Source organism: Lepidothrix coronata, unplaced genomic scaffold (genome assembly GCF_001604755.1).
Source record: "Lepidothrix coronata isolate B3197 unplaced genomic scaffold, Lepidothrix_coronata-1.0 Scaffold71, whole genome shotgun sequence".
NCBI lineage: Eukaryota > Metazoa > Chordata > Aves > Passeriformes > Pipridae > Lepidothrix > Lepidothrix coronata.
The window spans coordinates 2312661-2330803 of NW_016690251.1; the positions used below are offsets into that span (position 1 = coordinate 2312661).

At 45.5% G+C, this 18143-nt stretch overlaps 1 protein-coding gene across 1 annotated transcript; it reads left to right on the top strand.

Annotated features, from left to right (window-relative positions):
• The first annotated feature begins 471 nt into the window (after window positions 1–471).
• On the top strand, window positions 472–10100 carry LGALSL (galectin like). Its single transcript, XM_017818928.1, has 5 exons — window positions 472–646; window positions 791–862; window positions 1028–1116; window positions 1562–1739; window positions 4435–10100. Exons 1-5 carry the CDS (start codon window positions 614–616, stop codon window positions 4576–4578), a joined length of 516 nt encoding a protein of 171 aa, XP_017674417.1. The 5' UTR covers window positions 472–613; the 3' UTR covers window positions 4579–10100.
• The last annotated feature ends 8043 nt before the right edge of the window (window positions 10101–18143 follow it).

Consider the following 18143-nt stretch of genomic DNA (forward strand, 5'->3'; position numbering starts at 1 on the left):
CTCTGAGGGTCCTCGCCGTGGGGCACGGAGGGGAGCGGGGTGGGGGTTCATTTCGGAGCGGCCGAGCCACCTCTGGAGAAGGGGAGTCATCCAGGACACCTCGCCTTCGCCGAGGTGTCCAAGCTCAGACATAAAGGTGCTCCCTGACATGAGGGGCGTGGGGCTCCTGTGGCCGCTCTCCGGGCATCCATCACCTGCAGGTGCCAGGTGAGGGTCCCGGATCCCGCCAGGCTGGGCCCACCGCCGTCCCCCCACCGCAGCAGCGGGCCCGGGGTCCCCCCGCTGCCCGAGGGCCGGGCCCCGCCGCGGGGCTGCGGAGCGGAGGAAGCGGCAGTGGCCCCCGCCCCGCCCTGCCCGGCTCCCCCTCGGGCCAAGGGCTGGGCTCCCCGCCGGGCGAGGCAGAGCCAGCCTGCCACCTCCCCTCCTCCTCCTCTTCTTCCTCCTCCTCCTCCTCCTCCTCGCCTTCCTACTTCTGCACCGGCTCCGCTCGGGCTCCGCCGCTGCCCCTCCGCCGCCGACGCTGCCACAGAGCCCCCCTCCCTCCCTCCATCCCTCCCTCCCTCTCCCCCGCCCTCCGCCCTGTCCCCAGCGCCGCCGCCGCCGCTTCCACAAGATGGCGGGGACCGTGGCCGAGCGGGACGCGCTGGTGAGTGCGGCTTCGCCCCCCGCCCGGGCACCGGGACCGGCACCGGGACGGGGCCGGGGGGGCCGGGCAGGGCACCTGCGGAGCGGGGCGGGGGCGGGGGGGCTGCGCCTGGCCCTGCCTCAGCGCTCTCCTTTCTACCTGCAGAAAATAGAGGACGGGCATTTAAACAACTCCCTGGGATCCCCGGTGCAAGCTGATGTGTACTTCCCTCGCTTGGTAAATCACCTTTATTTGGTTTCTTTCTTTTGGAGGGGGGGAGGTGGGCGGTATTTTATTTTTTTTAACCCCTTTACTCCCCCCCTCTCCTCCGCCCCGGCTGCAAAACGGCGGCCGCTGCTGATGCCGAGCTGACCCTCGCCACCTTCCCCCTGTCCTTTCCAGATCGTCCCCTTCTGTGGGCACATCAAAGGAGGAATGAGGCCGGGAAAGAAGATCTTAGTTATGGGCATAGTGGACCTCAACCCCGAGAGGTAACACCTGGGCCCGGCCAGGGGGAGATGGGGGAGCGGCCACACGCACGTACACATACACACGGATCCCTGCTTTCTGGAAAGGATTATTTTTATCATTTTAAATATAGCATGCTGATTTCTCCTTTGACCCATAGAGGGGGCATTTCTTCAAGGGATCCCGTTTTCACTTGGGAGTAAAGGAGCATATAGAGCATATATATATGCATATATGTACACATATATGTACAACACCATGCACACACAGACATATATATATATATATGCCATAACCATGTTCCTGTCACTGCTGAGCTTTCAGGGTTTCTCTGAACTAGCTGAGCTGTCATCCCCCCTGTGCCGCTATACCAATGGCTTTGATAAGCTGAGAAATGAACCTGGGCGGCATCTGGGGCTTATTTGGTTTTTTTCTGGCTGAACGAGAGCCGTTCTGTTTGTGTTGCAGCTTTGGCATCAGTCTGACTTGCGGGGAGTCAGAAGATCCTCCTGCGGATGTAGCCATAGAACTGAAAGCTGTGTTTACAGACAGACAGTTTGTCAGAAACTCTTGTGTAGCCGGAGAATGGGGGGAAGAGCAGTCGTCTATTCCTTACTTTCCATTTATACCGGACCAGCCTTTTAGGGTGAGTACCGGGATGACAGCGGCTTACACTGTATCCGATAAAGTGTCATTTGATCTGAGTTGCAGCAGGACCTGACTTGGCTTTCTTGAAATCACAGTGTAGCCCGCGCTGCTCCTGTTGAGACACCAGTTGCTGGTTTGTTTGTATCCATCAAAAGTTGTGCAGGGATCCTGCTGCTACGTGCAGGCAGGCAGTTCGGATGGGGCTGTGAACACCTCACCTGGGTGCTATGACAAGTCGGAGGTTGTAATACTGTGTGATGAAGTCCAACTTCCTGAGCTTAGTTTTATAGCTATATATTAAAAAGTACCTCTATGTTATTAGTGCATTACAAGTTATTACTGGAGAATGTAAATACTCTGTGGGACTGCTGTATGTTTTGATGGTTTTTTTAATGGACATAGTGTTTGCAGTTTAGTGTGGCTAATAAGGATCATGTTCATCCTTTGTCTCCAGGGATGTTCTGTAGAGGTTGACCGTAGCTCTTCGTGTTAGCAGATTAAACAGCTAAGCAATAGTGGTATTCTTTCCTGAACCCTGGGATTAAACCTCCCATCAAATTTAAGTCTGTAGTCACTTGAAAATGGTGTTCTGGGAAATACTGTGGCACTGTGGATGGACTGGGTTGACCTAGAAGCAGATTCCCATCTGTAGTGTTTATGGTTACGTGAAGATGTCTTTGCAAATCAGGACTAACAAAGTATGTGGCTGCAGAGGGCTGCTTCACTACATTGAGGAAAAAAGGCTGCATGCCTTTTCCATGCAGCTGACCCAGAAAAACCTTCCTCCTCTTCCTCCCCACCCCTCTTGCAAAACCTCACTAGCCCCTCTGTTAAATGCCAGTGCTCTGACCAGCTGCCAAACTCTCTTAATCCTTCTTGCCCCCAAGATAATCTCCCCCAGCCCCAAAAGCTCACCATCTCCCCAGATGCTTGGGCTTTAAGAGGGTGTTTGTGACTGGTTTTGCTGCAAATTGGTTGCGCTCTACTTGCTTCTACAAACTCTCCCATCAGAACTGGCAACACCCTTTGGTGGTGTGGGAAATGCACTTGAAAAGACTTGGAGGCTGGGTCCTGCTCCAGCTGAGAGGGTTCCACTGCCTGCTGCACTGGGTGGTGACTGGGCCTTCAGACGAGCCAGACAAATTACGCAGAGCGTGTTTTGTGGGTGTCCCACTAATGGCAGTTGATGTTGGAGGACAGCAGTATTGCACGTTTACTGTGAGATACTGTAGATAGGGAGTTGTTCTTTCCCCCCTTTTCTTTTTTTCTTTTCTCTTTTTTTCCCAAATGGAATTTAGGCTCCCAACTGACTTTGTACCTTTGATGGTCTCCCTCTCAGTGAATAAATTAGACTATTAAGTGTTCTTGCCAATTACTTGTGGCCCAGTCCAATTATCATTCTGGCGTGGCCCCGGGTGATCTGGAGAAGCGGACTGTGAGCAGGGTTGAGGGTAACCATATCTTTTACATAACAAGGCCTCGGGTTGGCTGCGCCTGCCGCAGTGACACAGGAGCTACGTGGCAGCACGGGCCCTTCCCTGGTGCTTGGTGCACTACCAGGTGTCCGGGAGTTTAAGCTCTCCTGGACTGTCAGCTGCCACTTCTCCCAGTGCGACGTGCTCCACATCAGCTGGGCTTTGGCTCAGGCGGTTTGTCACCCCCTTCGCATTTTTATGTGCTGTAATAGCAGCAGAGTCAAGTGCCTGGACACAGCACTTCACTCTGGACAATCTCTTGAAATGACCCAGGATTTGCATGTAGCTCCCCTGCAGATTTTCTCCTTAGCCTGTCCAGACCTGGAGGTCTCCAAAGGCCTGCACGAGAAGCGCATGTTCTGTGCCCTCGTGTCCCTGCTTCCTGCTGGGGCAGCTCCAGCAGAGCTTAACAATGGGACACCATCTCAAGCCACCCCTAACGTCAGGAATCTCCCAACTTGTCCAAGCTTGTTCAGCTCCAGGCTTTATTGCTTTTCCAGAGCATTTCTGCAGGTCTCTCAGGAGGAGGGATGAGCTGTGTCCCTCCCTGATCTGGTTTGTGCCTCGTGCAAACTGCCCAGCTGAATTCAAGCAATCCTGCACTGCATTGCCTTCACTGCAGCCCCAGGATGGAGTCCAGTCCAACAGGGAGTCCTGGGCTGTCTGCAGCCACAGGAGTGAAGGCTTTTTGGTTATGCAGGAGCTCTGTATATGTGGGAGGGAAAGACAAACCTATCTCCCTGCTCCATATTCACTCCCTTCCAGTAAATTAACAGTAGTGTGGAAAGCATTGCAGAGGGAACTGCTGCCTTATTCTGCAGAAAAAAAAAAAAAAAAGAAAAAGAAGAAAAAAGTAGCAAGGAATGCAAGGTTTGGGTTGGAGATACAATTTCTTCCTCCTGTGATTAGCGGTTTGAGTCTGTTTCTGGCATTATTCCAAGAGGCGAAACCTCCCAGTAGCCAGTGGGACTGGGTTCCGGTGTGCTTACTGCTACGACAGCGTGAGATTGGATTAATGTCCCTGGGCAGTAAGAGCAGATCCATCACAGTGTAACTGGTGTCAAGGGGGAAAACTGGTCTCAGCCCTGGCTGTTGTGTGGCACATTAGTAGCACAGTGTGTAACTTCACTAACACTGCTTAAAGTGCTTTTTGTGTGCTGTGAAATAACTTTCCAGTTACACTGGGAACAACGTGCTTTAACAATTTGTCTTTTACAGGTTGAGATACTTTGCGAGCATCCCCGTTTTAGAATATTTGTGGATGGACATCAGCTCTTTGATTTTTACCACCGTATTGAAACACTGTCAGCAATTGACACAATAAAGATAAATGGAGATCTTCAGCTTACAAAACTGGGCTGAGCTTGTTAGGACTGCAGATTCCAAACCAGCTCAGGTGCCATCGTCCGTTTGGAGCAGTGACAGCCAGCTCTGGACACAGCTATGGTAGGAAGGCTGCCCTGTTCCTTTTCCGCATGCAGTTCTTCACTCCTGTGCCGATGAATTGGGCTGTTTTTTATCCTAATGAAGAGCACTGTTGGTTAATAGACATTGAGCCGTTTTTCTTGGATCAAAATAGCCCACCTGTGCTGGATAATCAAATTGGAATGGATTCAGAAAGACTTGCAGTCTTTGTTTCAAATCTCACAGAAATGCAGTTTCTGAAATGCAGCGCTAAAACCGGTTACTGAATAGTAGTGACAACAAAAACGAGTTTTTCTTTTGCAAATATTGTTTCTGCACTGAAGTGGAGTAGTGTAGCACAACATAGGGCCACGTGCTGACGTCCTTACCCGGGGCCTGAGCCTGGTTCCATGGAAATCAATGGCAAAACTCCCACTCACTTTAACGGGGTACAATCAAACTGTCTAGTCCTTAGTCAAGCACAATTCCCACTGATTTCTATGGCATTTTTGCACACACCTTGGGGCCTGCTGTTCTGCTGGTGTAAATCAGCATTGCCTCCACAGCTTGCAGTGGAGTTCTGCTGATTGCTCCCAGCTGCTGGTTTGGCCCAAAGGCTGTGCAAAAACTGACTGAGGGTGTGTGGACACAGCCTGTGTATTTTAGTCAGGGTATTTGCATAGAATGTAGGTCGTTATGAGTTTTTGCACAACGTATTGTTAATACAGTTTTTAAGGCTTCTCTGTAGTTTATTTATTTATACTCATTGTATGTATTATTAGTAAAAAATGAACAATCTTACTGGCGGTGAAGAACGGCAACGTGTAAACATTTTGAATGTACAAAATGTCTGAGGTTCTTTGGGTAAACTTTACATATCGTTCTTGAAAAAAAACCATGTTTCCTATTGAACATTTAGTTATGTTTTAGTGGAGCCCTCTAGGCCCTGGGAAAACGTGGGCATGGTAGCTGGTGGGGGGAACTCCGCATATTCACGAGGATCTGTTTTTCAGGGCTTACTAACTTTGCTGCACAGGATGGGTTTGAGTTGAAGTCGATCCATTTTAAAAACTTAAAAACCAAATTGGTAGGTTTAACTGTGCTTTTATAACCTGAGAAAAAGTTAAATTTGGCAATCTCTTAGTTCAGAAAGAGAACCAGGCTCTTTCCAAGGGAGATGGGAGATTCTTTACACTTGTTTCAGAACATATTCGGCCTTTGATATGACAATTAAAACTTGTCTAGACAGCCAAGTTATTAATGCTTGAAAATCAGCTACTGCACATGAATAATAACTTTTCAAGTAGCTTTTAAAATAGTAGGTATAGGTGTATAAACACAGTCATTGCGCTACACTATAAATGAACACAGCCACTTTCTTGACTTCTTTAGGACTAAATACACTTTTTTCCTTGGCTGCTCACAATGGTCTGTAGTGGGTCTTTCTGAGTAGTTATAATCGTGATATAAACATACATTTAGGCAATTTTGAAAACACATAATATAGGGACTAAAACACAGACTATAAAAAACATCCTTTGTAGCACAGTATTAAAAAAAAAAAAAGAGGAGAATCTCACAAACAGAACTGTGTTTAACCTGCAATAAAACTGTGGTTTAAAGCCACCAGAACTGGAATATCCAAAGTTAAGGGTAGAATGCCAATGCAAAGCCTCATTTTGTGCTAATTTGGCCTGCAGTTAAGAAGCCTTAGACTGCAAGCTGAAATTCCAACTGTGGCTCTAGTCCAAAGCCTGTTGAGGTCAATCAGAGTCCTCTGAGCATAGAAGCCTGATTCTTATTTCATGCAAGTGCAAATCTCTTTGTAAAGCTGAGGGGTTGTTGCTGCTGCTCCAGACGAATTAAGAATCAGGCTGCCACCTATGAAATACAAGTTAAAAATTCAATTTTTAGCCTTAACATTTGACACTCCCTGACTTTTCTTCCTTCTTCCAAATTGAGAGAGAACTTGTTGTTTTCCAGGTGACTTTTTTATCTGGTGTGTGGCTTTTAAGCTTTACATCAGATTCTATTTGTACTCCAGATTGAATTGAAATGTTCCTGTCTTGCTCTGTTTTTACTCTTTTACATGATACATGATGACTGTGTCATTTTCCATTGTATAAAAAACGCTGACAGTGTTTCGGTACAAAATATATTCTTAAAAATTACGATAATAAAAATCCAAGGGAAAGGTGCTTCTACATGAGGTGTTTTGGATTTTTCTCCAGCTTGGAAATGGTCTATGCTTCCAAAGCTGATGCAGGCAGAAGATGTTTGGAGAGAAATTTAGCACCCTCTGTGCCTAGTGCTTTCTCCCAACTGGATATCTAAAGCCAGGTTTGCTGATGCAGGGCCAGTGCCTGAGGCCAGAAGTAGGAGGCAGGAGAGAGTAAGTAGCATTTAGTAGCTCAAACCCAAAGGGAATCTCCCTGACAGCACACCAATAGAGATTTCCCCTTCCATGCCTTTGCTGTATCCCAGGAAAAGCAATTTGGCTGCCTTGAATTTTCACAGCCCTCGCGTTTCTGCTCTCCCGCGCAGTCTCGGCACAGCGCAGTGCCTACCCCAGGGATGCTGAGGTGAACTCGGTGCACCACCTGTCAGTGCCATCTCTGGTGGGAGCAAGGGCCTGCTGATCCCGCCTTGCTCCTCTTCCCAGCTGCTGGGCTGGGCACTCCCATTTGTTCCTGCTCCAGGAGTTTTCTGTCTGGGGAAAATGCTTTTTTTTTTACCCTGTTTCTGGTTTTGCCTTTGCATAACTTCACCAGCCACGGCGCCCACCACCTGATCCTGCCCTGTTGTGGTTTCTGAGCCAGGCTTCAAGGCAAGAAGGGCTGTGAACCCTCTGCTGACGGGTTGTGGTTTGACTGAGAGCTCAGGAAAGGGCAGAAAGTCACAGTTAAGACTTCCACATCTATCTATCTATCTGTCACCTGCTTGGAAGCCTTTTTGTTTTTCTTTTGCTCTTGGGCACTACCAGGCAATGGCAGGTGAAAGAAGGATGATGTCTATGTCACCAAGGGCTGTTTCCACAGGTGCTTGGCTTACACTGCCCAATCACGTTAAGAAGCAACTGCAGAACACTTGCACGTGCAGTGTAAGTCAGAGAAAACGGAGGCCTTACTGTTTCTGCTCAGTTGGACCTTGAGCCAATTTCAAATGTTTAAGGTGGGAGACTGTGCTGCAAAATTTATATCTGAATTTTTAGGTCTCCACAGCTTAGGGATTATTCAGATCTTCATTTTGAATATAAGGTCCTAATAGAAATAAAGACTATTTCCAAATTGCACCAGGTTTTTCAGTAGAGACAAGTAGTCTGTGAGCTTCTTGGAAGCTGCAAATCTTCAGGGCTTAAGGAGTGTGTAAAACAACTTTTGAAACCTTATGCTAAAATTTATTAGCTGAATATTTCTGTGATTTCCTCTGAATGAGGAAGTTGATTCTGAAATTAAAAAAGCCTTGAATGGATAAAATCCATGTGCAGTGGAATCATTCAACTTAGCGCAGCTTTATTTTTTCCAAAGAGGAAAAACTAAAAAAAAAAAAAACAAAAAACCACAACCAAAAAAAAACCCACAAAAAAACAACCAAAGCAAAAAAAAAACACAACCAAATTATTTAATTTTGCTTGGGATTGGCTGTGATAAAGCTGATTTGATTTTAGAAAAACCAAAACTAGGTTATTGCCTACTCAGAGCCTTGAAATATTTCAGTGTCATGTGAGGTAGTCTGTGTCTAAACATATTTCACATAAACGCTTTTTCACAGGCAAGTTGTTAAAAATGTTACAAAATACCTTCTTTTTGTGTCACAATTAGAAATGTTTGCCCCACCTTGTAAGAACATTTTGTACTAAATATTCATGTGTTGTCTATGAGAACTTGCACTAACATATTATATTCTCCCTCCCCTCCTTGACTAGTTTGAGCACAAATAGGCGTAATATTGCTAAACCGGTTGAATGTGACATCTGCTTGAGGCCTTGCACCTTTCTCAAGGGCTGCTTTGAGAAAACAGCCTGGAAACCAAAGGGAGAGCCTGATTCACCATTCTGCTGTGCCAGCTTTCCACCCTTGTCACTCTCCTGCTGTGAGGCTGAAGCCCAGAGATTTTCATGTAGGGAGCAGCACTGAGATTTTTATCTTTGGATTTCAAACTATTCACCATGGAGGAAACAAGACCAGAGTAGCCACAGTGCTCTTCAGCTTGGTGGTGAGGTTGGGGTAGCATGACATGCTTTAGCCCTAACAGAGCACGAGTTCAGAGGGCATTGGTGGGCATTTCAGAGCCAGACAGGAGATGCAGGACAGCTTCCCAGGGGTGGGCTTTTGCCACATTTTTATTTGCCACCTTCTGCAACCCCCTGCCAGGGAACATGGCAAAAAGCCAGCATTGCTTATGAGCTTGGAAGGCATGAATGGATTCGTGTTCCTACTCGTCTGATGTAAGAGAGGCATTTATCTGACGTGGGGCTCATTTTGCCTCCTGTCCACAAGTATGCCCCACAGAAAACTCCAGCACTGTTTTCTTCAGAGGCTGGTTACAGAGACCTTTCCAGGCAGAAAACTGCAGAACCCCAACTCTGCTGAGCCAGTTAACAACCTCCCAGCACCCCTGGAATTAATATGACAGTATGAGGCACAAGAATCAGGCTGAAGACAGCCCCAAATACTCACTGTGATAAGCACAGAAGTTCAGAAGAAAAGCTTACACCAGTCTAGGAACAGTAAGAGACCTGGTGAGGGTTTTTTCTAATCGTGGGTATTGTTCTGATTTTATCACGTGGATCAGAAAGTGTACAGGTGAAAGTCACTTTGCAATGAATGGTGTGTGGGGTTAGAACCAAGGCCAACCCAAACAGGGAGAAAAAATGAGCTGCAGACGCCCTATCTGGCTTTGATACACCCTCCCAGCTCCTCCCAGCAATCACTGCTGTTATGAACATAGACAATTACTAGAACAAGGAGATTCAGCAGCATGTGCAAGATCTAAATAATAAACTCCTACTCTGCCACAGGTCCTCCCTAGTTCCTGTTGCTAGGTCTTTCCATCTGTCTGTCAACAAATAACCATGTCCTGCTGCTTTTGAAATCCATGTCAAAAATCCCTTTGACTTTCATGGAAATAGGTCCCTAAGAGAAGGGTTATTTCTAGCTCTCACTCTCCAGTTATTTTCAGCTGGGGCATACTCTAAAACTGAGTTTATTTTTAAGTATGAATAGAGGACTATTTCTGACTGCATTATACATTGGGTAGAGTCAACAGGAAGCACGGCCTCTCTCTGCTGCAGAAACACTGGTTTCACAGTTCCCTGATGAAATGTCTTGTTTTCATTACCTTCTGATTTTACAAAGTGAGATTGTGCACAAACTGACCGGGCAATAACAGTAATATGTACCATTCACCACAGATCTATTTTTATGTGTTGTGCTGATTTCATAATGAACTTTTAATAACAATAAAACATGAAATCTTCACTAGGTTGTTCTGTCTTCTGTCTGAACTATTAATGCTCATTACATACCCTCCTGACTTCTCTAACTTCTGGCTTTTTTTATCTTCTGACTGTTTTCCAGATGTAGCTAACTCTTTCCCTCATAAAACTGTAGTGTGAAGCTTTAGAATGGGAAGTGCAGCTTTGGTAGCAGCCAGTGTAAAACTGCTTTACAGCTTAGATGCACTGTACAGAATAATCAAATAACTTCATTAGAGGAAAGAACATCTTGCTGACTCTTACAAGACTCCTGCTGACATCACTGGGCAGTGTAAGCCTCAGGAATTAACAGGCACGACTCAGACCTCACAGCCAGGCTGTGAGAACAGGTCACTGATCATTTTGCACAGGTTAAAACAGCAGTTTAACTCACATGTGTTCCAGCTCACTTTGGTGGGACTGGATTCACAGGCGAGTGTTACGTGGTGAGTAAAACCACCACATCAGCTCCATATGCACATTATTATGAGATCCAGTGTTTTACTTGTTGGCATCATCTTAACTAAAGTTCACACTGGCCTGATTAAACACAAGAGGAAACTATAAGGTCTCAGCTTCTTTCAGTTAAAGTTGCTGGAAAAATTCTGTATGACCCAAGTGGGAAAGGATTATGCCCTCCATCCAGTCATGGCTGTAAAAAACAAGTGAGGTTTCTGTGGGAAACCTCAAAATTCAAACAGCACTAAAGCAACAGATGAACAGGATTTGAATACAGCTAGTTCTGTGTTTTTTCTCCCAATAAAATGACTGTGATTCAGATGCTCCACATGAAGTTCATCCTACCTCTAACCCATGAGCATCAATCTGTGGCCATCCCTGCTCAAAGCCAGCCTGAGATTTGCCTTTGTTTGCTACACATGACTCTAAGAGGGGACATCTAGAGATTCTGAGATAAAACACAGCATTTGGTAACCTTGATGCAAAGCAGAAATGGTTGTCAGTGATATAAAAGCAGCATTTATTCCCCATCAGACAGCAGAACCACAGCAGCCGAAGTGCCTGGGAGGGATTTTCAGAAGAGGGAATAGATACATCAAATTTCACCTCTTGCATGGGCTAACTCCTACAGAGGCCCTTGGAAAGCTCTCATTTCACCTGTAATACTGAGCAAACTACAGGCATGAGTTTGGGGGAAAGGCAAAGCACCTGATGTGGCAAGTGCCATGTGTACTTCTCTCCCGTTCGGATCAGTACTATGGACGCCTCGCAGCTGGGCTTTATTTCGGTGCAGTGTTTCTGAGCTTCAAGCCAAGCCAATTCATGTCGAGTGATTTACTCACAGGAATACCGTGAATATGGCTCTTTGCTAGCACTGCACTGGATCTTATTTTTAAATTATGACTTTCATCACTCTTCTAAGAATAGAGGCTGGCTCTGAAACATCACATTGGCTCCAGCATTCTCTGAAAGCTACACATTTCTCATCCTGTTCAGGTTTTGAGGCTTCAGTTTCCTCACTGCTGCCTTGCTAGACCAGGGCTATGCCAGGAGGGGTCATTCCGTGAAAGACCCTGACAAGGAGGTGTCTTTCAGTAGCTCTCTTCGGCAGAAGGAGACATGCTAGTCTCCCCCAGCAGTCAGGAGCGACAGCAAACCAGAGCTATGCTTCCTTGTGACTCCGAGAGGCTGAGCCTGGTTAATTAGAAAAATTTCACTGAAGCTGAACAGTAAATCTAAGCAGCAAAGAGGAGGATTTCAGAGCTAAGCAATCTGACACTAACAGCAGAGCCATGCTCCCTGGGTGCCCAGAGGCCACGGGCAGGCATTGCTTCTATTGAGCAGAGAAGCAAAGCTCCATTCTGTGGCCAAGCATGGATGAAGATGGTGGTGGTTTCTGACACTGTTCAGTGGCTCTGCCTTTGCCTGGCTCCAAAAAACCCCTTTGATGGGCAAAAAGCCAGTGCTGACAGTATTGTAATGTACGACAAGCTCCAGTAGCAGCTCCAGCACTGCGTGCTCCAAGAGGCAAAGCGGATTCTTTCCTCGCAGCTCTCTAAGAAATTTTCTGTTCAGTGGGACAGATAATGGCTGTCTAGAAGAGATACAAACCAGTACTAAGAACAAAATGTGGCTCTAGGTAGAAGAAACATTCTCAGGAAAGCAACAGTTTTGCTACAATCTCCAGGGGAAAACAAAATATTTTAATTTAAAAGTACAAAGGCTTCAGCAGGGATAGGGAAGTTCCTTTTAAACCCTATTTTTGGATGAAAGATATAATGAGCTACAGTGGGTATTAAACAGACTCTGAGGGCAAAGGTGGGAGCAGCTCTGGGTTATTACATGGAGGCAGAACACAGCTTCCACATCCATTCCCCTCCATTTCCACTTCCTTTTCTCAGGAGTAGCCAGTCCTCTCCCTGAGAGAACCAGTGATGGAGGAACGTCAGAGGAACTCTTCCGTGTCTTCAGACCTTTATGTGTCTTCTACAGACACCAACCAAGGTATACCTTATTTAGTGCTGCTCACTGAAGAACTTCAAAGCATTGACATAATTTAAGATTCATGTTAATTCTTGAATGGACCTTGCCATTTCTCTTATTACTGCTGTTATCCTACAAACAGGGAGAGGGAAGAGCAGAGATGCAACAACCACTTCTCAGCAATCAGTGCTGTAATTTGGAATGCACTGATTGGCACACAATGTCTCATCACTGTGACTTTTGGCTACAACACTGAAGTTCAGACTCCCAAGCCCCCTCCTTTGCTCACCAGGCAGACATGTTATTTTGGGACAGAATATACAATGGTAAGGTTGAGTAATGCTACACACTGAGCAGCTCCTCTGGGATCAGAAGGACTCTCTGTAATGCAAAATCCTTCCAAAATATGATTTTTTTTTTATAATAGTAAAAATGAATGGCATTCTGTCAATTTTTTTTGCAGATTCCACTGACTCACAGTGCCTTCAATTGCCATTTAAATAATGCAGAAGAGAAGCTGGAACAAGACCAGGTTTCTTGGCAGGGAGTTTGCTGCACCTTGAATTCAAAAGATGATGTGCACATGTTTCCCTAGACAAAATACAGCAATCACAACCTGAGTGATGAAAACAGGCTGATCTCTCTCAATTTTGGTGGAAGTACATTGATTGATAGCAACTGAGCACCTAAGAGTAGGAACTGGTTAAAGGTTCCCATAATAAACCTTACCTCTTTGAGCTATTCAGAAGATGCTCTTAGGCAAAATAACAGGATTCCATTTAGCAAAAGAAAGCACGTGATTGTCTTAATGCATTGTACAGCTGGAGCTGTGATAATGCAGGCTAGAAGATGATGTTTTAAAGTGAAAGGGAAATTAGTTGTAATTATAATTGTTGTTGTCTTTATGCAGTATGCCAGCTGTATTGATTACCTTCTTTCTGTGTGTCACTGGCAGCTAAGGAACATGATACATTATCTCGTGCTAGTGTTGGAGAGCAGCAGAGATTGGTGTATTTTTAGAAACAAGATTCCCACAGTGTAACTGTGGCAATTGGATGATCATACACATGCATATTAAAATGCCAACAGATGAATTCCTGGACAGTGCCAGCAAACATTTCACTGTTTGGGGTAGGAGGAAAGGGCAGGAATGCACAGCTCAGAAATTCAACAACTGCAAGCACAGCAGTTTTACCTCGAAGAGTGTCCTCTGAGGGATTTGTGGCTCACATTGGTCAGTCTGAAAGGGAAACTGTGAAAAAACAGAATCTTTCCCTTTTCCAGGATGAAAAGAAAGATGATACATTTGCAGATTAGACCTGGTCCCATTAGACAGGAAATTAGATCTCTGTACCAGTACAGAGAACTGATGGCCACCTCTAGGCATCCTTTAAGGGCCCAGTCCTGGGCCTCAGCCACCAGCAGACTGTGTTTGGGGTGCATCTGTTGCACAACAAATCATAGTGCAGAAGTCCCTGGCTCCCTAAATCTCACCAAGACTGCAGAAGTGCAAGGCTTATTACTGAGCACAGACCTGCACAGATGTGGGCAGACAGAGAGATGGTAGAGCCAAGTTGCCCGTAAGCAAAGCTGGTGGTGAGGCAACCAGGTGCTGCCTGTGCAGAGTCCATGTGTGGCAGCATCTGCTGGGAACTTATATGTCTCATAAAGCATTTATATGTCTCATGTCAGAGAATCTGTTTCAGACTCTCTGGGAATAATATCAGCCAGGTTACCAGTCCTGTAATTGTGCTGGCTTACACAGGACTTGTACAGGACCAGTGGAGGTCTGAACCTTTCCACTAAGAGGCAACCCAAATGTCTCTAAGTAGAGCACACTGTGAGTTCACTTGTAGAAGAACTAATTAAAGTACACTTGGAGCGTTCAGCAGTCATTCCAGTAGTGTCAGACAGATATCTTCTATATATTGTACACTGTTAGTGTATTCAGTATAAACAAACTGATAGTCACAGGCCATCACAGGAGCATGGTGACTATTGCACTGGATAAATCTGGCAGTCCAAATAGCTCACAACTTTGGTTATGTTAACAGGAATGTGTTTTGGAGGACAACACAAGGGATGCTGTGACAGACAGCTATAGCATAGCTGGCTACAGATAGATTTTTCTTTCAGTTCTCTTTAAGTAGGATTAGTCTGAAGCCTATTCAATAATCTTGAATTTTATGTATTTATCACTGACATTGCAGTGATTGCAATTGGTGTTGGAGGATATTTAATGCCTGATCCTTTTCAGGATCCTGTTACATTTATGCATATGGACACTGTTCATGAATGGCAACATACTACTTGCAAAGAAAATTCCTGTCTGTCTTTGATGTACCTCTCTTCTGTCTCATTATGTGCCCTTTTATCATTTAATAGGTAGATGAATTAAGAGAAGACCATAAACTAACTTCTCAGCATCATTTAGCTTTCTATACACTTTCATCATGATCACCTCTTTTAAGGTATCCAGACCTTTTCAACCTAATGACCACATAACAAACTGGAATCTTTTCTAAAACATGACTTCAATCTACGCTGTAAGAATTAACAATCACCAGAGTCAAAGCAAATTGCAGGTGGTGGTATATTACCCAACATCCTGATGCAAAGGTAAGATAAAGGCCTACTCCAGGGGTGTAGCACAACACAAAATCCAAGTGTACAGACTTTGCATATCAAATTTTATCTTTATTTCAGAAAAGCCTCTAATTATGCTGAAATGTGTGCTTTTAAGCTTTCCTACAGCTGGCCTTAAGGAAACTTCCCCTCGATTAACTGCAGCAAATGACTCCTTCCGTGTCATTCTCTCCCCACAAGGGATTTTAGGTACTAAATCTACATAGACACATCACCAGACCAAACAGACCTCCATCTCCTCAGCTTGTTCCCACCTGCCCCTGGCCAGCCTCCAGATAATTTTCGTGTCTTCCTTTATGTTAAAGCCATCTTTTTCTACCTGCAGTGCTGGAAGGGAGTAGCCAGTCTCTCAGAGCACACCGCTCTGCAGGGAACGGCTTGTTCTGGAGAGGGCACAGCAGGAAAAAACATCCTTCGTAGCGCTCAGGGAGATGTGAGCCAGGTTTCAAGCAGAAGGCCACAATTTGGTCACTGCCAGAGACTGCCACCCATCTCGGGCACGCAGCAGCTCCATTTTTGACATCTTCTAAGCTGCTTAGTTTAGACCTCAACCAAATCCAAAGGGAGATTCTAGTTACCTTCACAGGTGAACTTCCATATACGGCCATGAAGCCACAGGCTGTGACGGTTGGCATGCAGGTATATGTCAGCATGCCAAAACCTCCACAGCAACTTGTAACCAGCGTACACAAATAAAATTACACATGCATTTGTTGGGAGAAGGTGGTAGAGTGACTCGAACATGTGTCAACAGTTTCCTGGGGTGAGGATTTAAAAGTGCTATTTGGTGCAATTTTTTTTTTTGCTCAGGGGAGCTGAGTGACGACATTAATGGGAAAACTGGAAGCCTTTCGGTAGTAATTCAGTCTGGTCTCTGTGGGTTCCCCATATAGGCAGTGGAAAGAGAGATGCTTCTCCAGAGGATGATTTAGCAGAGAGAATTTTGATGCCCTGAATGGTTTTCCAGAGGCCTTTGCTCCAATGATTATACAAGAACTTTGAGGACATTCACTTCCTACCAAACACCCAAATGTAGATGCCTGATCTCCTTTTCACACACGTACACACCCTGTGTTTGAAATTAAAAAAAAAAAAAGGTATATACAACAGGAAACAACAGGCCACAGATGGGTGACTCCAGATATTTCCTTTAGCACCTGTTAATAGGAAAGAAACTACCACCCTAAGAAAATGAAAACCAGCAAAAGCTTTCAGTGCTGAAGGCAGAGGGTTATGCATAACTAACACAATAAAGAAGTCTCTTGCAATTTTGCTTTCACAGGGGTTCACCTGTCTTGTCAGTCTTGGAAAGAGATATGAATAAAAAGCCCCGGAAGAAATCAAGGCACTTGGGGAGCACCTGCACAACATCACTCTTCAGCATTCCACAGGCAGTGCAAGCATCTTCGACACTCAGGAGTAAGAAACAATACACTCTATCAAATAGCAATGCTAATAGTGTGGGAAGGGCTCTATAAACATGTGACCTTTATTTATTTTTAATTGCTTTCCATAATGCTGAGAGCAGAGTTTCTTATTAGCCAGATCCAAAGTAATTATTGGTTATGGGAGCTTTAAGTGGCTTGCAAGCAGGTCTTGAATTGCCAGAAACAGGTGGCAATAAGAAAACACTGTGTGCCTCCCTTTCCACTAAAAGTAAAACCAGATAAAGCAGAACTGTATTTCAAGAGAGAAGATTTATCACTTTTCTTAAACTGAAGAGGGCAAATTTTTTTGTCACTGTCCTTTTTGGATTTTTCAGCACTGGCATATATATAGGAAGGGACAGAGCAGTGCCTTCTTGGAACTGAAGATACACAGTAGCTCTTGGCTGGTAGGTTTCTTTACAAACAGAACTGGAAGTGCTAAACATTTCAGTATTCAACCTTCAGTCCTTGGTGGACTCCTACTCTTGAATGTAGAGGAAAAAATGCTGGTACTCCACAGATGTTGAGGAGGTTACAGCAGCAAACAAATCTGACCTGAGCTGCTTTGCCTTGCCAGTTTTGTGCATAGCTTACCATTTTAGCATAGAATCATAGAACATGCTGAGCTGGAGGGAGCCATTAGGATCATCAGGACACCCCAAGAATCACATCGTGTGCCTGAGAGCATCGTCCAAGTGCTTCTTGAACTCAGACAGGCTTGGTGCTGTGACCATTTCCCTGGGCAGCCTGTTCCAATGCTCAACCACCTTCTGGGTGAAGAACCTTTTCCTAGTATCCAACCTAAATCTCACCTGATTCAGTTTCATGCTATCCCCTCAAGTCCTGCCATTGGTCACGAGGGTGAAGAGGTTGGTGCCTGCCTTTCTGCTTCCCCTCATGAGGATGTTGAAGACCACAACTGAGGGTCTCCTCTCAGCCTCCTCTTCTCCAGGCTGAACAGACCAAGTGCTCGCAGGTGCTCCTCATAAAGCTTCCCCTCCAGACCCTTCCCCTCCTTTGTGGCTCTCTAACAGTTTAGTGTCTTTTTTGTATTGTAGTGCCCAAGGTGATGCTGCACCAGTGCAGAGTAGAGCAGGATGATCCCCTCCTTTGACTCCAAAGGGGCCAAATGCCAGGGATGGGTGAATGACCATTAGCTACATAAAGTCTGATTCAGCCTATTTTGGAGTGCTTTACCAAAATGTATACATACCAGGTATTAAGTGATGCCCTGTGGGGGAATGGGACAGAAACCATTTGTTGAGCTCAGTCTCAGATCATGTACGTGAGCCCTCCCACAAGGCCAGAGCCTTTACAAAGGATGGGGAATGGGCAGAGCGCCCGAAAACGGAAAGGGAACAGTCCTGTGGCTCTGCACAGAGACAACACTCCTCCAGCTGTTTATTTAGCTGCAGTCAGAATGCATCCTATTTTGTGAATCTGCCAGCACACAGGAAAAAAACATTGGATTGAAACTTCTTGCTCAGCAGATGCAGGACACAGGCTTTTCACTTTCTAAGACAATATTATTT